This window comes from Lampetra fluviatilis, chromosome 4 (genome assembly GCF_964198595.1).
Source record: "Lampetra fluviatilis chromosome 4, kcLamFluv1.1, whole genome shotgun sequence".
Taxonomy (NCBI): domain Eukaryota; kingdom Metazoa; phylum Chordata; class Hyperoartia; order Petromyzontiformes; family Petromyzontidae; genus Lampetra; species Lampetra fluviatilis.
Window position 1 is genome coordinate 31,200,202 of NC_136278.1, and position 19,395 is coordinate 31,219,596.

A 19,395-nucleotide genomic window follows, 5' to 3' on the forward strand; every position below is an offset into this window, starting at 1 on the left:
CGAGACGACTTCTCGACCTTAGCCTGCGACGTTTTACGTGACAAAGCAAGGGGAAAAGCCAGAGGCGTAGCGAGGATATGTTGCGCCCGGGGACGAACTATAAAATTGGCGCCCCCCCCCGTTTAATCACATTTTCCTATTACATCGAATAAGGAATAACAATTTTAATTTTAATGAAACATTGTATTTAAAGAAGCAAATGTATACAAATTATATTACATGGCTCACTCAGTCACTGTCGTAGACTGGTTGACATAGTCTACAAAAAATACATTTTTCTTGATTTCACTGTCGCAAACTGGTCAATCATGTAATCAAAATCAGTTTTTTCCAATGTTTCTCTTTCAACGCTAAGAAGAGCAAGATCGCTGAGACGATCTTGTCCCATTGAAGGTTTAGGTTGAGATGTAGATTTGTGCAGTAGTTTCAGGCTGCCGCGCCCGCCGCAATAAGTTATAATGTAACGTTGTAAGCCTCATTTTGGCGCCCCTTTACCTTGGCGCCCGGGGACATATGTACCCCCCTGCCCCCCCCCTAGCTACGCCTCTGGGAAAAGCCCTTGGCAGCGGCGGCGGCGGTACTTTATGCGACCGGACAGATTCTGCATTGGGGGAAGTGCAGAGTGAATTCACACACACGACGTGGAACGCTGCTGGGGCCAACGCTGACCCGAGTGCTCCAACGCCAACGCTGGGTCAACGTCGCAAGCTTTGCCGCGAGCGCCACACGGAGCGCATCCCCCATTATGTGCGCGCAAAACAGCACTTGTGGTCATTCAACACAAAACGCAGTGTTTATTGCCACGACGACACAAAGGCAAACTCGGCGGCGAACAGTCTCGTAGCGTTGGTAGGCACGGCCAATTGGCAGCGACGAACGGAATGGGCCACCTCCATCCAATCCACCCCCCCCCCCCCCCCAACTTCAGTAGCCTGGCACCTGGGCTCCTTCGACCCACGTGGGCCCCCCCTGTGCACTTGACAAACTAAACTCTTTTTTTTTACTTTACCAGCTAAGGCTCAGCGCTTTGGTAGCTATTTTTCAGAAGCGATCTGGCCACTAAATGACAGGTCAACTAAAGTGGCTTATCTCGTGCAAATTTGCAGCAGCCAAATAATCAACACGTGATGTTGATTCTAAATGTGGAGGGAAAAACCCGGAGGACCCGGTGAAAAAGCCACACGACCACAAGGGAGCACATGCCAACTCGAAATCAACAGCAGGCGTCAGGGTCGTGATCGAACCCACGACCTCCTGTAGACCAGGCGAGGCAGTTAACATCTTGCCACCGAGGCGCCCCACTCGATAGCTACGCCGCTGGCTGCCCGTGACCACGAGGAATTGAGGTTCCACTTGTTGACAAGAGGCACAATGGCAATGCCACACAGGCTCTTAACAATGGGTTATATAAAACGCTAATATATACACACAACACAATATAGAAAAAACCCAACCTCTAAACTAGAATTACAAGATCCGTGTGCACATGCGCACACACACACAGCCCAGTCACCACTAACTCCGGGCCCTGCTGCCACGTCACGCACGCAAGGCCTACAGTGCACGTACCTGTACCGAGGTCACCGTCGCAAAAAAACTCATCCTTGCCCCTCGATGAATCCTCACCTGGTTAAAAACTCGAAACTTATGCTTAGGCAGTGGCAGCGGCAGCAGCAGCCCCGTGGCACATGGAGATGTTTTAAGTTTTTTTAATATATATCTTTTTTTACCATGGAAGGCCAACTGAGCTATGTAGCTCTTTTTCAATGTACTGCAGCCAAATACTCTAAAGCAGTGGTTCTTAACCTGGGGTGCGAGATGCCCTTTGAGAAGCAAAGGGGTGCAAGGCTGCAGTCAAGGTGAAGAACCACTGCTCTGCAAGCGCGTTCATGCATGTGGAGAAAACAAACGGAGGACCCGGAGAAAAATCCACGCAACCACGGGGAGAAACATCAAAATATACAGGCGTCAGGTTTGGGATCGAACCCACGCACTCCTCAATACCAGGCGAGGTAGTTAACATCTCGCCACCGTGGCGCCCTATGGCTCATTTGGACATGTAATATTTTCATGAGTATTACGTGAATTCAGCCAGGAATGCTTCAATGATTCCCAAGACTCTTTCAGGAGAGTCCTGCCAGGTTTTTTCGCAGGAGGCGGCAACGTTGCTGCTGCATGTAATCCCCACCGAGTAACCCGCGGGTAACTTTTCTGCACTGCGACGTGTTTTAGCCAATACCGGTTACATTGTATGTTTTTGGATAGAAAGTGGAGAACCGAGAGGGAATCCGTGCAGAACAAGAGGTGAACCACAAACTCCACGCTGAAAGTTTCCCCCCCGGAGTGGAGACTCGAACTCAGGCACATCTTGCTGCGAGGCTCAGGTGTTACCAACTGCACCACCCTTAAATTTCGATTTAAAGCTTTCGTGACTGCAGGGATTCATCTTCTTGGTTCTTTCGGTAATAATAAATTAATAAAAATAAAACATAATAAAATACAATTCTCACGACGTTTCGGCCACAACGCAAGCAGCCGTCCTCAGGTGAAGAACAGGTCTGTCGGAAAGACAACGCTGTCTTTCGTCGTGAGAATTATTTTATTGTTTTATTTTTATTATTTTATTATTTCCCTTTTACGTGACTTTACCGAAAGAACCAAGAAGATGCACCACCCTTCTGCCCATGGTTTTCACGGACTTCTCAGTATGATAAAATCCCAAGTGCAAGCTCAATATACACACACACACATAGAATAAACAATACTTGTGAGTATACATGTAACCCCAACACACGGATATGTATATTTTGTACTGTACAACAGCACCGAAATGTTTTTATTTATTATTATTATTATTACTCGAGTAACCCATCTATCGGCTTTAAATCTGGGAAGGAACACACTTCTCTGGGAGGCTTAACCGGGATACATGGTGGTGAGCCCTGCCCACTTCTACAAAGCCACAACCCACAACTCCGCTAGCTCTGGCCACGGCGATTGGCCCCACCGACTTCCTTCGCAACCCCCACCCACGATTCAGGCGACCCCCACCCACGATTCAGGTGGCCCCCGCTCACGACCAGGACTGCCCCCCGGCCAAACTGCGACCCTTGCTCGCTGTACGTGGGAGGCGTTCGACTCCTTGGCGGCGCAGTCAGCGGCTGCGCTTTTGGGCGCAATAAAAATCGCCACGTGGCGAAGCCATCGTACGAGCTGTGCTTCATCGCCACCTGCCGTTTGTCAAGCGCCTCTCTCTCTCTCTTGCGACGAAGCCCCTTACCGCCCCCCCCCCCCATTCTTCTTCATGTCGGCTCATGCCGACGTAGAGCGACAACTATAATTTCACAACTGTAGTTTCAAGCAACGACGACAACTCTGTATGGCAAGGCCGGGGAGGGTTATTAATTTTTTCCTTTAAATGTAACCTTGATTTTCTGCAAGAGGCTGTTGCTCAAGGGCTGCTCCATCGCCCGGTTCCTATCGGGCACGTATCGCGACTGATCGGGGACATGGACGGGGGAGACGACGGGGGAGACGCCCTTTGGCTTGGCCTCCGTTCCTTCCGTCTTGTAGAACACCTCGAAGCGGCTGTAGGCACGATTCTCTTTGCGCTTGCTCTCCAGGTTCCGGATGAGCTCGTCCGACCTGTCCTCGTCGGCCGCGGGAGCGGTGGTCGTGGGCGAGGCCTGGCTCGGAGCGGCTTCCTTCGGGCTGGCAACGCTCGATCCTCCGCCACCCGCGGCATCCCGCGGTAACCTCGCCGAATCGTCCCCCCGCGCGGCCTTGTGATTGTCGTCCTTGTACTTGTGGCTGCTCAGCGAGATTTGCTCCAACATGACCTTGGTGTCGTCTTTCAGATTGCTGCCGTACAGGACGGGTGTGGAGGTGCTGCTGCTGCGCCAGGCCGGGGAAGGGCTCAGCTCCGACGTGCCGATCGTTGCCGGCGCTCGGGAGACGCCGGACGCCGCATCCTGCGCCGGAGGCACCTTTGCCGAGGTGGGGCTGGCAGCGGGCGGAGCGCTCGGCCCGCACGGCTCTCGAGGGGAAGCTCTCTCCACGGTCGCGTTTACAGGAGACGCCTTCTCGGGGGAATTCTCCTTCTTGTTGTTGGCTTTGTCGAGAAGCTCTTGGAGCCGTGACGCTCTCTCCGCGGACGCTCGGCTCGCCCCGTCGCTCGCCGGGTCCGGCTTCACGTCTTGCGCAGCGCTGTCCGTCGCCCTCCTCGTCACCTGGGCCCCCGTGTCGGCCGACGACGACTTTGACCGAGCCGGAATCGTTTCATTACGTTGCTGCATCTGGGTTAACTTCGTCTGTTCGCTTCCCGGAGAAGGGTTCATCTTGGAAACGGCGCTTCCCGCGGGTGCCGCGCGACCCTCGGCCAAGGGCTGCGGCTTCGGAAAGAGCTCCTTGATGTGCGAGTCCGGCCTGCCGACGGGGCCCACCTTGTCCGAGGCCGCCCGGACCTCCTCCTCCGCGGTGGCGGTCGCCGCCTTGCGGTTCGTGAGGCTGCTGAACAGGAACCTCGACCTCACGAACGGCTCCCTGGGCGCGTACTTCGATTGGAGGTCCGAAGCGGGCAGAGCGACCGCCGTCTGCTCGTCCTTCTCCTTCAACTCGGCCGCGTTGGAAGAACCGCCAGCCGGCGCCTCGGCCGCCACCTCGTCGGCTCGCCGCGGGCCTGCGGGAGGCTTGTCGTCTGCCGCCGCCGCCCCGCCGGAATTGCCCGGGCCCCGCTTCGAGATTTGCTCCGACGCTCCCGCGTCCTGCCGAGCGGAGTTGAAGATGAGCGACGAGCGCAACCTGGAGTTCCTCTGCAACATGGGACTGATCTTGGAGCGCAGCGATTCGTGCCTCGTCAGGCCGTCCGCAAAGCCGGCGACCACCGCGTCCGCGGCCGGCGACCCGCGGCCCTCCCCGCTCCGCGCCTCGCCCTCCCCGACCCGCGCCTCGCCGTCGAGCCTGGGGTCGTCCTCCGCCCTGCCCGCCTCGGCCTCCGCGGGATTCTCGCAGGAGCTCAGGAACGAATTGATCCGCCAACGTCGGAGGCCCTGCTTGGCGGACTTCTCGGCGCCGCCCGCGTCGCCCTCCCTCGCCCTGCTCGTCGCGCCCGCCTTCGCGAACGACCCCTCCTCCTGGAAGCTTTGGGTTTGCGTCGGCGACGTCTGGCAGGCGAACGTCTGCTGCGTGCCGCTGCGGCCGCCGTCCGCCTTGCCCGGCTGTCCCTGCCACGCCTCCCGCCGCGAGTTCATGAGGTGCTGCGCCGGGAACTCGCTCTTCTTTCGCTGATTGTATGGCGCCAGCTGCTGCTGCTGGGAAATGTCGCGCGCCTCCTCCTCCGCCGCCGCCGTTATCCGCTTCGCGTTCCCGATAGAGTCTGGGAACGCAGCCCCGTCATCCCCGAACACGTCGTCCCCTCGCCCCTCGCCGAAGCGGTCTCCGTAGGCCCCGGGGCCGCCCTGGAGACGGCGGAACTCCTGCCCGGGAAGGACGCCGCCGATGTTCCTCGGACGCGGCTCCAGGGCGCCGCGGCCCGAGGCGAACGAGTACGGGTCCTGAATCCGCTGCAGGAACGAGTGCGACTCCGTGGCCTCGCCCGCGTAGCTGTACCGCTTCCACACCTCCTTCTCGCCCGCGAACACCTGGGCGTTGGTGACGAACCGCTGCGACACGTTGGCCACGCCCCGGTACTCCTTCTCGCTCAGCACCTCCTGCTTCGCCGTGAACGTGTAGCGATCCTCCCGCCGGAGATGCTGGGCCTCCATCCTGGCGTACGTGTTGTCGATCGGGCGTCGCATTAAGTCGTGGTGGGTGAAGTTCAGCGTCTGCTGGTCCAGGGCGCGCCGGGACGACGTGGACGACACCCACGAGTCGACGGACGAGTCGTGCTTTTCGATTTGCAGCGCGAGGCCCGGGTGGGGCGCCCCGCGGAGCCCCTGGAGGCCCCTGGTCGGAGGGGGCACCTGGCCGGGGATGGCGAGCGCGGAGGAGTCGCCGTAGGGGCAGGACGACTGCGCGTACAGAACGCGGAACTCCTCGTCGAACGTCTCGACCATTTCGCCGGTGAACTCGTGCACGAGGCTGCGGTGGATCTTCTCGTGCGACCACGTCAGGCTGCACGCCCGCACCACAGCGGACACGGGACATGCACACAGCGCACTTTAGTTTAACGTTCAGCCTTTCTTACATCGTCATTTCCCCCCAAATGTTATTCCGACTGTGCATCAAGGGTCATGTCGCGAAAGCGTTTGTGATGTAAGCAAAAATAAATATCGCCAAGAGTCACGTCACAAGATAAAGCATTTTTGCGCTGTGCCTTGGGTACCTAGAAAAAAGGTGTTTCACATACCGTTTGATATGATTCATATTAGCAATATTCATAAATATAGGATTCGTAACAATATTGATATTATTTATATTATTGCTACGAATTTGAGCAAAAAAAATATACAATAAAGCAGCGTTACGGCGCTCCCTGTGGGAGTGCGATGGTAGCGTCTGCGGCGGTGCCACGGACGTCGCCCGCAACCGCTCGTCGCGTCACCTGTAGGAACCGCACAGGGCCGTGATGCAGTCGAAGAGCATGAACTTCTCGAACACCTGGCCGTGAAACTTGGCACCAGACTTGCAGAAGTAGAGCGATCCCGGCAGGGTCCGCACTCGTACGTTCTGAGCGACGACACGCAGCAGCGCACACCCCCCGTCAACATCGTCAAGAGGGGAGCCGCGGTGGCTAGGAGATGTTAACTCTCGCAGAATGGGGGGGGGGGGAAGGGGGGCGATGATGCCACCGCCGTGCGCAATCCCAAATCGAGCAACTTGGCACGTTGGGCATTTTAAAGCGTGGGGATATTGTGGGCCCAGTACCCATTTCCCCGCGTGGCTTCTTTCTTGTGTTTGTTTGTTTGGCTGTGGAAGGAAACGAGCGGCAGCCGTCCCTGCACAGCACAAGGCGGATCAACATCACGTGGCCCGCAAACGGGCATTCGTCTGCGAGAAGGACGGTGAGGGTTTAGTTTTATTTTAATGTCATTGCTGCAAATTTATTTGTCTTTCCTGCACTCATCGGATTCCAGTTTTAATAAATATTCTGATTCTGGAGTGGTGGGGGGAGGCGGGTGAGGAGGAGGTGGGAGGGAGGGGAGGGGAAGGGGGAGGGCGACGACGTTTGGGGGAAACGCGGCCGCTGGCGGCGCCCGGCCGTGGTCACCTCGAGCTCGCCGGCGCGCAGGCCGTGGTGGAGGCACATGTCGTGGAAGAGGGGGAAGTTGAGGCGGTCGTGCAGCACGTAGACCGGCACCCGGCGCACGTTGGCCGCCTCCAGCAGCTCCTGGAAGATGTCCACGTCCGTGAAGACGTCCATCACCACGGCGACCACCTGCAGCCGGTGCGGTGGGGTGGGGGGGTGAGGGTGGGGGTGTGGGGTGGGGGGGTGAGGGGTGGGGGTGTGGGGGTGGGGGTGTGGGGGGTGGGGGTGTGGGAGGGGTGGGGGGGTGAGGGTGTGGGTGGGTGAGGGGGTGGGGGTGTTGGGGTGGGGGTGTGGGGGGGGAGGGGCGCGAGTGAAATTCGTCAATAATCCGTAACGTAAATAGAGTTGAGGAGTAAGTGCACTCATTACGAATTGGTTTATATACCAGCACACCCTCGTTCATGAATCGATGACAATTAAATAATTATTTTTTAGAAAACATTCAGTTTCATTCACCCACCCGACACGGCCAATTAGCGAGGTTTGTCACGTAAACAAAACGTGTCAATTAGACTTCGGCACACCCGTGTGTGTTGAAGTAAACCCACGACATTTAGAACTTGAGTACGGTGACGTTTCGCTGGTGATTACATCAACCAGCTTCATCAGGCGATTTTACAGAATTGTAAAGGAAATTCGTCAACGTACTGTTACAAGTCAGCGATGTACGTAGCATGAACTTCTTTCGCACCGTACGTAGCCAACCGTGTAAATCGAAGGCACGGGAATGATGATGACCACGATTGGACGAACATCATCTGCCGCGACTACGACGCCGACCGGCTTTATTTTTATAGTTTATTTTTATTGTTAATTTTTATTGTTTATTGTTTTTTTTATCTGCGCGCGTTTCCCACCGTCACGTGGACGAGAAACGGGGGGTCACTGAAGAAGACGACGGAGCAAAGGTCGAGAGACGCATGCTTACGAGCACGCCCAGAGAGAGAAGGGGGAACACGCACGGATTACGGAGAGCGTACATCCAGGTTCAGGGACGTAAAAGTTTGGACTGTTAATAAAAGTGGACACACCGCTCGAAGGGACGATGGGTCGGCGGCAGCCTCTGGGTGAGAACAACGACGGGATGCATCTTCTTGGTTTTTTCGGTAAAGTCACGTAGAAGGGAAATAATAAAATTAAAATCAAACATATTAAAATAAATTCTCACGGAGTTTCGGCCACAACGCAAGCAGCCGTCCTCAGGTGAAGACCAGGGCTACCAAGGTTGTGGCCGAAACGTCGTGAGAATTGTATTTTATTATGTCTGATTTTTATCATTTTATTATTTCCCTTCTACGTGACTTTACCGAAAGAACCAAGAAGATGAATCCCTGCAGTCACGAAAGCTTGAAATCGAAACGATGGGATGGCCACTCGTAGGAGGCAGAGCGCCAGAGCGAGCACGCCCACCGCGGGAGATGGAGCGACAAGATCGGCTCCAGCGGCGGATTGCACCGAGGCTCACGATGACGATGGTGACGGATGCAACCCCGCAGCCACGCCCGCGTCTCCGCTCAACAGACGAGTGGCGCCGTGATCATGGTGCACTCTTGAAACTGCGGTCGTGTTTATCACTCCACGCCTCGCTATTGTTCATTATTCCAATCGTGGGTGCCGACTGCAGCAGCCCACGCGAGACCTCGGACGCACGGAACTGAAACTCCACCCAGCTCCACGCCGAACGGACATGAACGACCAAGGTGCGGCACGTCCAAAAGTCACGCGCCGGGCGATCTCGCACACTCGTGCGGAGGAATGCGCGAAGGTCAATGCACTGCACGACACGTAGCTCTCATTTACGAGCGGCCAATATTACGATTCACGATTTCTATTTTTCGTTTGTTGGGTTTAGGCGACGTAACGATCTGGCGAAAATGTGCGCGGGCAAGACCCTCCACCGCCCGACTTGTATATGCCGCGTCGGGTGGCGGAGGGAATTAACGGCACACATTTATTTTTGGCCAGATCATTACATGGTGGCCTTGTAAACACTGCACACGCATCACTACAAGAGAGGGGAAGTTACGGCGCAAGACTCTGTTTAGTAAGGCCCTGCAGTGGGGAGGGGGGGGGAGGAAAAGTGGGGGGGAAGTGGGGGGCGGGGGGGCTGTCGAATGGGAAGAATGCCCTGCCAAAAAAAGTGCCAGATGTTTAAAGACCGACGAACCCTCTTTATGTTGATTAACTGACTCAATTGTTTGGACCCCTTTGAAATTGTCGGCAACTCCCTACCCGGGCCCCCACCCTCTATCTACATCCTGCCCTCCCAAAGGCGAAAACCCCCCTACAGGTCGCGGTGAGTGTGGCTCGTTAGGGGGGGTGGGGGTCACATATCCACCCTGACCAAATAACCGCCCCACACCGGGTGCGCGTTATTATTTGCGCCCGGTGCAACCGCGTCGTTGTTTTACCGCGTCGTTGTTTTACCGCGCGAGTGTCGACCCACCGGCCACGTGCCGCCCGCTTCACGGCCGCCCTTCCAGAAATCCCGTGACGTCATTGGCAAGGGGAGGGCGCGAGCGGGTGGTGACGTCACGGCCCACATTTTTAAGATTACTCGGAAACTGGAAAGCCAAGAGCAACGTCGCCCCCCTGCCGCTCGTGCTGCACTGGGACAGCCGTCACGGGGGGGGGTCCCTAAGGCTAGAAAACTACACGACTCATTTGTCACGTTATGGCTACAGCATGAATGTAGTGACGTCGCTGGTGGTCGCGTGGCGTCATCATACCTTAGAGGCCCCTCTGATGTGCCTGCGTATGACCTCCTTGATGGTCGGCACCCCGTTCCCCAGCGGCGGGTGGAAGTGCAGCGTGACGTTCGTCTGTCCGAGGAAGCGTCCGGGAGCCGGCCAGCCCAGCTCGAGGTCCGGTGCCGATGTGTCTGAGTACACGGGCCAGTACGTGCCCGACGACGAGCTCCCAAAGTCCTGGCCCACCTCGTCGCCATCGTCTCCACGGGTCGTGACAGCGGGCGACTGGAACGTGCTCTCAATGTGATCCACCTGCAGGGCGAGCGGCGGTAAATCGGAATTTTGCGTTACGTTTTATTGAGCCTGGTCAGCATCCAAAATCTGAGAGGACCATCGTCCGAGAATCTCCCCCCCAATCAACATCATCACAATTATCGGCCATGTTCCATAAACGGTTGGATCAACGCCTCCCCCACATCGTCTCCATCCCTCGTGGCTTTTGCGATGCCACCATCCATCCCGCTCTTGCAGATTAAGGGCTGATCCCAACCCTTAATCTCCGTGGCGGTCGTCCCTCCTGGGCGTGGTTCCCTCTTTTTGGCTACCGTTCCATCGAGCGGTTAGAGACGATAATCCCCGACGAGGATTGTGGGTCCCACCCAAGTCCTTTCACTTACCGTCCCCTGTTCACGGCCACTATGACGTCTCTAACTTTGCACGCTCTCTAATCCGTGCATTCCTCCACTCCGGCTGCAGTGCAATTCCCAGGACTCGCATCGCTCTACGTTTGTCCGTGAACTTTCACCCCCCCCCACCCTCTTCATTTCCTTTGCTGGTGTCCACGTTTCAAGCCGCGTCTTAGCAGGGCGATACACTCCCGATTGACCGCGGCGGACCACTCCAGGCGCAATGTTGTTGCTTTTCATTTTGAAATTAAACTGTCAAAAGCTCCCCCCCCCCCCTGCCCCCCCCCGGCTGTTCTCACTTTGCCTCTTAGTCACCATCACCATCATCATCACTGTTATTATGACCGCGATCGGCTCTCAGCCACTTTCCGGGATAGACGCATTCTCTGCGGTGTTTTTCGGTTGTGGCCCCGATGCCGACTCAAATGTAAATTTAACTCGCAGGATTTCGCGGTTAATATGATGATTTATTGATATTTTTGGTCAGATAACTTCAACTAAACGATTACTAAACTATTTATGTTTTTTTTTACCAGGGCTGGGTACGGGTAGGCCGTGAGTCACTGGTGAGTAACCCTTTGTCACTCATTTCCCAACGTCTTGTCTCATCTCACAATTCAAGTTCCTAGAATCAACCCACCCGCGCCTGCAACATGGCTTCATCCCAGAGGTCGCAATCGGGTACCCGTACCCTACCCGATACCCGGCCGGGTACGGGTATCGGGTAGGGTACGGGTACCCGTTTGCGACCCTGTTGCGGCCGGGTACGGGTAAGGAATCAAAACCCGTTTGCGACCTCTGCGGCACCCCAACTGACTCGACCCGACCCTTCGCAAACACCGATGTCCATCCGGGAGCTCTCGACGCACCTCCTGCTCGGACAGGAAGGGCACGGTGCCTTCGCGCTGCAGGAAGTCGCGGAAGGCGTCGCGTCCCCGCTCCACCAGCACGTCGATGGCCAGGCGGTACGACTCCTTGTAGTGCGGCGGCAGGCGGTCGCGGTCCCTTCGATCGTCGAACACCGACGACTGCTGAGACGGTCGTGCCATGGCACCCCCCCCCCCCAACACCGTCAAGCGTGGCGCTGCTGTGGGTGACACGTGCGGACATCCGACGAGACGGGGTGGAAGTCACATTAGTTGTAATTATAACAAACACATTTTTATTTTACCAGGTAAGGCCATCTTCTAGGTTCTTTCGGTAAAGTCACGTAGAAGGGAAATAATAAAATAATAAAAATAAAACATAATAAAGACCAATTTAGCTGCTACATTTCTTTTTCAAAAGCGACTGGGCTATCACAAACGATAGCTCAACGTTATCAACGTGAAAATTGATAGCAGCAAAAGACTCTGAACGCGTGATGTTGATTCTGAATGGGGAGGGGAAAACCGGAGGCCCCGGGGAAAGATACACGCAACCACAGGGAGAGAGACACACCCAAACTCCAAATACACAGCAGACGTCAGGGTCGGGATCGAACACACGACCTCCCGTATACCGGGCGAGGTGGTTAACATCTTGCCATCGTGGCGCCCCAATGACAACACTCTGTCCCCGTACAGATGGAAACAGATGGAGATTAGTCCACTGCCTTGTACTGCCTTGTCCTGGCGAGCCAGGGTACGGCACCTCCTGGACGCACACGGGAAGGGGAGTTTTCACGACCTTTGTGTGATACACCAACCCCGCTCCTGCACAAATGATGCATTTCGGGCTGTCTGCATTGCCACCAACTCCCCACAAAGTTCAAGGATGCAGGAAGCCAAGGGGATCCATGTGGAGTAGCTAAGGGGGTCAATATGGAGTAGCCAAGGAGACCTGTGCTCCCTGGTGATGGTAACTCAGATTAAACTGCACATTAATAACTCAGATTGAACTGCACATTAATAACTCAGATTGAACTGCACATTAATAACCGTTGTAATGTTATTGCAGTGTAAGCAATAAAATCTGTAACATTGAGTAAAACGGTTGTGAAGTGTTCGCCAATGTCTTGGTCATTAATTCCGTGTAAAAGAGATGGGAATTCCACGATTATTACGCTATGTAACACGATTTTTGTTCCTGGGTAGTAAGTGTTATTTTCCAATTGCTTATGCCTCAAAAGTACAGAAAATGGCTATTATTCCCCACAAACTTTGCTTTTGTGACCAGGACAGTGATATTTTGAAATGTACCTATTTTCAATGATAAAACGTGTGCATTTGTGTCTTTCGTTCACATAAAGTCCTGGTTACAAAAGCAACGTTTGTGGGGAACAATAGCGAATTTCTGTACTTTTGAGGCATAAGCAATTGGAAAATAACACTTACTACCCAGGAACAAAATAAAATGTTTTTGTTACACAGTGTTATTTGTTCAGCATTATATTGCAGTACAGTAGAGGCTGCTCTAGGGACAGGGGGAGCGGGCAGAGAGGTTGACAGGGTCGGTAGGGGGGGAAGGCGACCAATGCGAGGGTGGGAGACGACGACAACAACCACCACCACCAACAACCAACAACCACCAACCACCACCAACAACCACCACCACCAGCACCACCACCAACAACAACCACCACCACCAGCACAACCACCACCACCAACCACCAACCACCAGCACCAACCACCACCACCAACCACCAACCACCAGCACCAACCACCAGCACCAGCACCACCACCACCAGCACCAGCACCACCACCAGCACCACCAGCACCACCAGCAACCACCACCACCAACCAACCAACTACCACCACCAGCAACCACCACCACCAGCAACCACCACCAGCACCACAAGCACCAACAACCACCACCACCACCACCAACCACCAGCAACCACCACCACCAGCACCACTAGCAACCACCACCACCAGCAACCACCACCAGCAACCACCACCACCAACTACCACTACCAACCACCAACCACCACCACCAGCACCACCAAACACCAGCAGCAACCACCACCACCAACTACCACTACCAACCACCAACCACCAACCACCACCACCACCAAACACCAGCAGCAACCACCACCACAAGCACCAGCAGCAACCATCATCACCAACCACCGCCACCACCAGCAACCACCAGCACCACCACCACCAACCACCACCACCCACCACCACCACCAGCACGGCCGCCAGAGCGGGTTCTTATCGTCTCTGTGACTGACAAAGGGACCCCCCCCCGCCCCTACTCGAGGTGATGGGTGGGGTTCGATTTAGCGTGGCAACGCCAGTGTTCCAACCCCGTGACGAGCTAACAGCAGGGGCCTGCGACGCGTCAACCCACCCCTAGCAGCACTGACCAGAGTGGTGAAGTATGGCCCCCCTGCCCCGCCCCTCCTCCTCCCCCCGCCCCCACCCCATGACGTAAAAGTCTTGAGGATGCCTTCATCTTCTTGGTTCTTTCGGTAAAGTCACGTAGAAGGGAAGTAATAAAATAATAAAAATAAAACATAATAAAATAATTCCCACGACGTTTCGGCCACAACGCAAGCAGCCGTCCTCAGGTGAAGGCCAGGTCTGTCTATTTTATTACTTCCCTTCTACGTGACTTTACCGAAAGAACCAAGAAGATGAATCCCTGCAGTCACGAAAGCTTTCAATCGAGATGCCTTCATGATGCAGCGGGCTAACAAGACGGCCCTTTGTCGATGCACACTCGGGTTGTTAAAACCGGCTCACGGTGTTTTTGTTGTTGCTGTGTCATCGCTTGTGACCGCATTGCAACAATAAAAACCGGTAAATGAGCAGTTACCGGGTTTTGAGCACGCAGATTAAAATAAAAAAAAACACACGCAAAGATCACATTCCTAGCGTTTTTAACTGCAGCGGCGTAAAGGTTAGCCAGCGCACACGCTGGACTCGTCATCCAGAGTGGGGTGGCCGCAGGTTCGACTCCGTCTCCTGGCTTGGCAGCTGAATCAAAGGAGGAGCGTCGTTTGTTAAATCCCCCACCACCACCACCACCGCCGTGTCTCTGTTCACTACCTCGCCTGGTCTACAGGAGGTCGTGGGTTCGATCCCGACCCTGACGACTGCTGCACATTTGGAGTTTGCGGTGTCTCTCTCTCTCGTTCTCCTTGTGGTTGCGTGGATTTGTCTCAGGTTTCCTCCCGTATTTGTCCCCTCCACGTGTAGAATCAACATCACACGCTCAGATCATTTGGCTGCGAGACATTTCCACACGATGAGCCACTTCGTTGAGCTGCCATTTGTGGCATGGTGTGAAAAAAGAGCCTCTACATAGCTCAGTGGAGCCTTACTTGGGTCAAATAAAAACGGGGTTCAGAATCAGAAGGTTTATTTACCCCTGGAGGAATCCGATTATCCGTAAAGGGGCCGTCCATAAATGACGTCACGCGATTTCGGACGATTTTTGACCCCCCTCCCCCCCATCGTCACACGGCGTCACAAAAAGTCAGACCCCCCATCAAATATGACGTCACAAAGCTCTGCCCCCCCCCCCCCCCCTAAAAAAAATTATGCTTCAAATCGCTTTAAACTATTGTCATTGTAGTGCGTATTTAATGTGCCGCCGCACTCTGAGAAAACATTTATTAAAAAGTCTATTTAAATTTTGATTTAAAGCTTTCGTGACTGCAGGGATTCATATTCTTGGTTCTTTCGGTAAAGTCACGTAGAAGGGAAATAATATAAATATAAAACAATAAAAAAAGTCTATTTAACTAAGTAGAACGTGTTGTCTATATTCATTTAAAGTTGCGCATTTTGATAGGACTTCACATTTCTCACCCCCTCCCCCCCTTGTCACACATCGTCACAAATGTCTGAAACCCCCCCCTATGTGCGTGACGTCATTTATGGACGGCCCCAAAGCTCTTTCTTACAGACGTCCAGCACGGGGCGTGCGAGAACTCCCCACCTCCATCCAACAACATCAACAACATCAACAACATCAACAACATCAACAACATCAACAACATCAACAACATCAACAACATCAACAACATCAACAACATCAACAACATCAACAACATCAACAAATGAACACTGCAGACAATTACCTCTTGGCTACCCGGCAGTGGACCATTAAAAAGCAGTTATCGGTTTGTGTCGTTCACCAACCCCTCGCCCACACACACACAGACAGTGGAGGAGGTGGTGGAGGGAGGGGGGGGCGACTGACGCTATCGCTATGACAGGCTGATGGTGTTCAAAGGTCCCCCAGATTGTTGCAGAGTAAAAACACTGCTCCCTCTCTCTCTCGTTCTCACGCCCAAGGCGGGAATGTCTCACGACCCCTGGGCTCATCACACTCACGGGGGGGGGGGGGTCGATAAAGCGACGGAAACAACCGCATGAATGTCCTGCCAAAATTAAAATCAGAACGCACGCAGGGAACATTGTGAGAGCTGTCTGTGTGTGTGTGCGGCTGGGGTGAATGTGCCCCCAGGGAGTCTAGAAGTAAGTTAGCAACACCTGCCAGGACTTGCGAAGAATTCACCTAAGGTGTAGTAGCAGCAGCAGCATTGGTGTGGTTCCTGGGGTATTTATTGGCAGAAGCGCTATTTAACAAACAAAAAAACTGTTGAAGGTCCAGCAGCCCTGCAAATTGCCTGCTTTGGCCTCTCACTGTCAGCGAACTCTATACGGGAGGGTTTTATTGGTCTACTCCTACTGGGCATCTGTGGACAAAGAGCTTTACAGCTCATAGGATTCCTCCAGTATCAATCAATTTCGTGATTGCGATTCTTCGACACGCCGAGCAATGTTGGAAGATGCCAATTTAATTCTAGATTTGAAGCTTTCGTGACTGCAAGGATTCAGAAAAAAAACTAAGAGTATGCCAATTTAACACAAAAAATCAAAGGAGTACAATCGGGACGCTTTGTTGATTGAATGCATTCTCATCATGTCCCGTGTTTGTAGAACAAGTGCAGTCTCCACCTCTCAATATCCATCCACTCCCTCTCCCCTGGCCCTCTCTCTCTCTCTACTCATGTGCTGTGAAGGTTGGGGGAGAATTTGGCCGAAACGTCGCCGATTATACTTCCTCTTTAAAGGGCCACACATAGTAGAAGTAGTCGTTGTCGTTGTAGTAATCGGTGTGCGATGTTACCCACACCATAGGAGGGCCGTCAGTTATCTGCAAACCAGGGCACAGACCCTGTAGGCAATCGTCTGCTTCTGTTGCCAAGTTGACAGTGGTGCATGAGCGAAATTATTAACCCCCCAAAAAACCACCACCAGCCTGTAAGCCACGCAGACGACGTTTCGGGAAAGGACCCTTTCTTCGTGGCACACAGATGTTGCACAGCACCCGTGCTGGTTACATTGGCAAGCATACCGCGCCATGGAGACAAGAGTGGCGAGTGCTGAGAGCGAGACGACATCAATAGTCCAGTGCAGCAATCGCGAACAAGAAGGGGACGCGTGTAGGTTGTGAAGACACATCCATAAGGGTTGGTTTGCGTTGGATCGCGTAAATATAAATGTGTCGTTAAACCCGCCACCACCCGACACAGACAACGAGTGAGGGTTGTCACGTGAATAAAAACGTGCCGATTCGTGACTAGTACAGCACACACAGGGTGTGTGTTGGAGAGTAAACCCACTACAACATTTACAATTAGTGTAGTGTATAGTGTAGTGTAGTGTGTAGTGTATAGTATAGTGTAATGTGTAGTGTATAGTGTAGTGTGTAATGTAGTGTATAGTGTAGTGGAGTGCATAGTGTAGTGTATAGTTGAGTGTATACTGTAGTGTATAGTGTGTATAGTGTAGCGTGTAGTGTAATGTGTAGTGTAGTGTATAATGTAGTGTAGTGTATAATGTAGTGAAGTGTATAGTGTAGTGTATAGTGTAGTGTAATGTGTAGTGTATAGTGTAGTGTATAGTGTAGTGTACAGTGTAGTGTCTAGTGTAGTGTCTAGTGTAGTGTCTAGTGTAGTGTCTAGTGTAGTGTATAGTGTAGTGTATAGTGTAGTGTACAGTGTAGTGTATAGTGTATGTGTACTGGTACAGCACACACAGGGTGGGTTGGAGAGTAAACCCACTACAACATTTACAATTCCAGTACGACGTTTCGCTGTACTCCACTTGGTTTACCGACATCATCCACACACATCTCCATCATCATCAACATCTACACATCATCATCTACACATCATCATCTACATCGACACATCATCATCTACATCATCAACATCTACACATCTTCATCATCATCCACATCATCAACATCTACACATCATCATCATCCACATCGTCCACATCTACACATCATCATCGACATCATCAACATCTACACATCTTCATCATCATCCACATCTACATCATCAACATCTACACATCATCATCATCCACATCGACATCATCAACATCTACACATCATCATCCACATCGACATCATCAACATCTACACATCTACACATCATCATCATCCACATCGACATCATCAACATCTACACATCATCATCATCCACATCGACATCATCAACATCTACACATCATCATCATCCACATCGACATCATCAACATCTACACATCTACACATCATCATCATCCACATCGACATCATCAACATCTACACATCATCATCATCCACATCGACATCATCAACATCTACACATCTACACATCATCATCATCCACATCGACATCATCAACATCTACACATCATCATCCACATCGACATCATCAACATCTACACATCATCGACATCATCAACATCTACACCGCGAGTGGTCGAGACGAAGGACTGACTAAGCAGCGGCGGAGATGGAACGCGATCCGAGGCAGCGAGCGATAGTAACGACCCCTAACACACACAGCACTCGCGTGTGTGTGCTGTGTGTGTGTTCTGTGTGTGTGTGCTGTGCTGTGTGTGTGCTGTGTGTGTGTGTGCTGTGTGTGTGTGCTGTGTGTGTGTGCTGTGTGTGTGTGGTGCTCTGTGTGTGTGTGCTGTGTGTGTGCTGTGTGTGTGTGCTGTGTGTGTGTACTGTGTGTGTGTGCTGTGTGTGTGTGTGCTGTGTGTGTGCGCTGTGTGCTGTGTGTGTGCGCTGTGTGCTGTGTGTGTGCGCTGTGTGCGTGTACTGTGTGTGCGTGCGTGTGCTGTGTGTGTGCTGTGTGCGTGTGCTGTGTGTGTGCTGTGTGTGTGTACTGTGTGTGTGTGTGCTGTGTGTGTGCTGTGTGTGCGTGTGCTGTGTGCGTGTGCTGTGTGTGTGCTGTGTGTGTGTGCTGTGTGCGTGTGCTGTGTGTGTGCTGTGTGTGTGTTTGGCGAGAGAGATGGAAGACGGCTCGGCAGAGAGAGAGAGGCCTTCATCCAGCAGTGGATTGACCATGGCTGATGATGAAGCGGAGTGGTGGTTGGAGGTGGAGGGTTGGGATCCACTCAATAGTCGCGAGTTTTTGGTAAATCCAGGTGGTGGTGGAGGGGTACGGGGGGGGCACGGGGGGGGGGCACGGGGGGGGGGGCACGGAGGGGGGGCACAGGGGGGGGGCACGGGGGGGGGGGTGCTGAATGAGAGGAAGAGGAGCAGATACGAGGGGGGGCGCGTGGAGGGAGGCGAGAGCCACACCTGAGACTCCCGGCACCTGGGCCATGTTCGCCCCCTCGCTCCGGGAGAGAGGGGAGAAGCGAGTTGGTGGGGGGGGGTCCATGTGTTGCTTAGAGGTGGTGGGGGTACCCTTGTTGTTGAAGAGGGGGGGGAGCGTATCGCAGGTAGTGGGGGGCACCCGTGCACGAGGGAGGTGTGGGTCGCTCACCTGTCCGCCCGTGAGCTCTGCGCTGCTGGCGATAAGATGGCAGCCCCCTGTGCGTCTCCC

At 53.6% G+C, this 19,395-nt stretch overlaps 1 protein-coding gene across 1 annotated transcript; it reads right to left on the reverse strand.

Moving 5' to 3' along the window:
- Window positions 1-970: 970 nt before the first annotated feature.
- FAM83H (family with sequence similarity 83 member H) lies at window positions 971-19,395 on the reverse strand. The gene is made up of 6 exons (XM_078856000.1): window positions 19,336-19,395; window positions 11,492-11,709; window positions 9,976-10,248; window positions 7,208-7,375; window positions 6,542-6,666; window positions 971-6,111 (listed from the first exon to the last, which is right to left on the reverse strand). Exons 2-6 carry the CDS (start codon window positions 11,669-11,671, stop codon window positions 3,402-3,404), a joined length of 3,456 nt encoding a protein of 1,151 aa, XP_078712126.1. The 5' UTR covers window positions 11,672-11,709; window positions 19,336-19,395; the 3' UTR covers window positions 971-3,401.